The sequence below is a fragment of the Trypanosoma equiperdum genome (genome assembly GCF_001457755.1).
Source record: "Trypanosoma equiperdum strain OVI genome assembly, contig: ctg_643, whole genome shotgun sequence".
NCBI lineage: Eukaryota > Euglenozoa > Kinetoplastea > Trypanosomatida > Trypanosomatidae > Trypanosoma > Trypanosoma equiperdum.
In genome coordinates, this window is record NW_027124580.1 from 15,307 (window position 1) to 17,038 (window position 1,732).

General features: G+C 43.2%; 1 pseudogene across 1 annotated transcript; it reads left to right on the plus strand.

Moving 5' to 3' along the window:
• TEOVI_000305700:pseudogene lies at window positions 1-1,449 on the plus strand (annotated as a pseudogene). The gene has a single exon. A coding segment is annotated over exon 1 (1,449 nt).
• Window positions 1,450-1,732: the final 283 nt, after the last annotated feature.

Here is a 1,732-nt window from a genome sequence, read left to right on the forward strand (position 1 = left end):
ATACAGCAGGTACTGGTGCTAACTCTGTCGATGCTGACGATGCAAAAGGCGATGGCAGGAAACGAAGCCGAAAATGCCATAGACTCTCTCTGCCACGAGGCCAAATATCTGCACAAAGTAGCAGAGGATTTCAAGTCCCTGCTTTCGAGAACCGATAGCGATGTCAAACAAGCAGAAAAACTGACGCAGATATGGCAACTTAAAGCAGCAGAAGCGACGCAGCTGAAAGAACAAAATGCATACGCGGCACTGATTTTACACGGAAGGCTAAAAATAGACAAAACCAAGCAAGCACGCGTGAACTACAAACAAACATTAAGCGGCGTCAGAGAGGGGATTATCCAGCGCATAAGTTATCTCCAAGGCCGCACACAAGCCTATACGTCGTTCAAAGTCTGAAAAAGCACAAGAGACGCAACGACCACAAAATGCAAAGCTAAAACAACGTGGGCAAAGCACGGCGACGCACAGTGCGACCCAACAACACTTAGCAACTCGCCACTGGAAAGAAAAACCATCTCGGCGATGGCGGCGACCAAGGTAAAAGCGGCAGCCGAGGAGGACATAGACATAGAAATGGGAAACTACGATCTGGAACTGGAACTGTCAACGGCCCTCAATTCAAACACCAGCAGCAAATGCCAAACAACTACCACAGAGACAACGCTCACCGGTATTGCAATGGTAGAAAAAGCAACGGCACCACACTACGGCGCCAAGCTATTACCGACCAGAAAAACTGACCGACTAAAGCAAAACTGCGAAGCAACAGACGACCAACCAACAAACAAGCTGCCCACGGCAGACAAGCTAGCAGCCCTGCTGTGCAAAGCAAGAGAGGCAGTCCCACCTCCAAAGATCGCGCTAGAGTCGACGACGACAGAAACGTTAATCGGTGACAGCGACTTTTTGTACATTGCAGCGCAACTTCTAACAACTGAAATCCCAGCAGGTACACAGCCAGAAGGCACAGAAGCCGACCAAATCAAGCAACTCATCAAAAGTACTTACGGCGACGCTACAACCTTCGGATCGCGATACACCACAGGCCTCTATGACAAACAGACGAAATACAAAAAAGGAACCCAAGATGCGAAAGGAACTCTAGACAGCATAGCAACAGGCACTGACCTACCCCTGGTAAGCGGCTATTTCAAGGGCATAGCACTCCGGCTTACTGCAGCACAAGGAAGACAAGAAAAGCAAAAAAACAAAACGGGGCAAACAGATGAAACTTGCGAAAAGAAAGGAACAGGAGATAACTGCAAAGAAGGTTGCAAAGTGGAGGGAACAGGCGAAAACAAAAAATGTGTAGTTGATCCAACTTACAAGCCACCGCAAGCAGAGGGAGGAGAGAGAGATAGCAAAACCGGAACCACAAACACCACAGGAAGCAATTCTTTTGTCATTAAGAAGGCCCCTCTTTGGTTTGCATTTTTTCTTCGATAATTAGCTTTAAATAGTATTATTGCAAATTTTATAAATATAAGAAAATAAAAATTTTTCAAGAATTTACTATCTACTTATAATATTTTAAATATTTTAACACTTTTTAAAAACAATTGAGAAGTGACGAAAATATTTTAAAAACGATTTTTTTATAAAATGTATGTAAAAGTAGTCTTTGAATGTGAAGTAGTAGAGTAAGAGGGTATGGAAAAAGAATACTAGTATAATATGGTTTATTCGTCTATTTTATGAATAATAATAATAATGATAATAATAATGATAG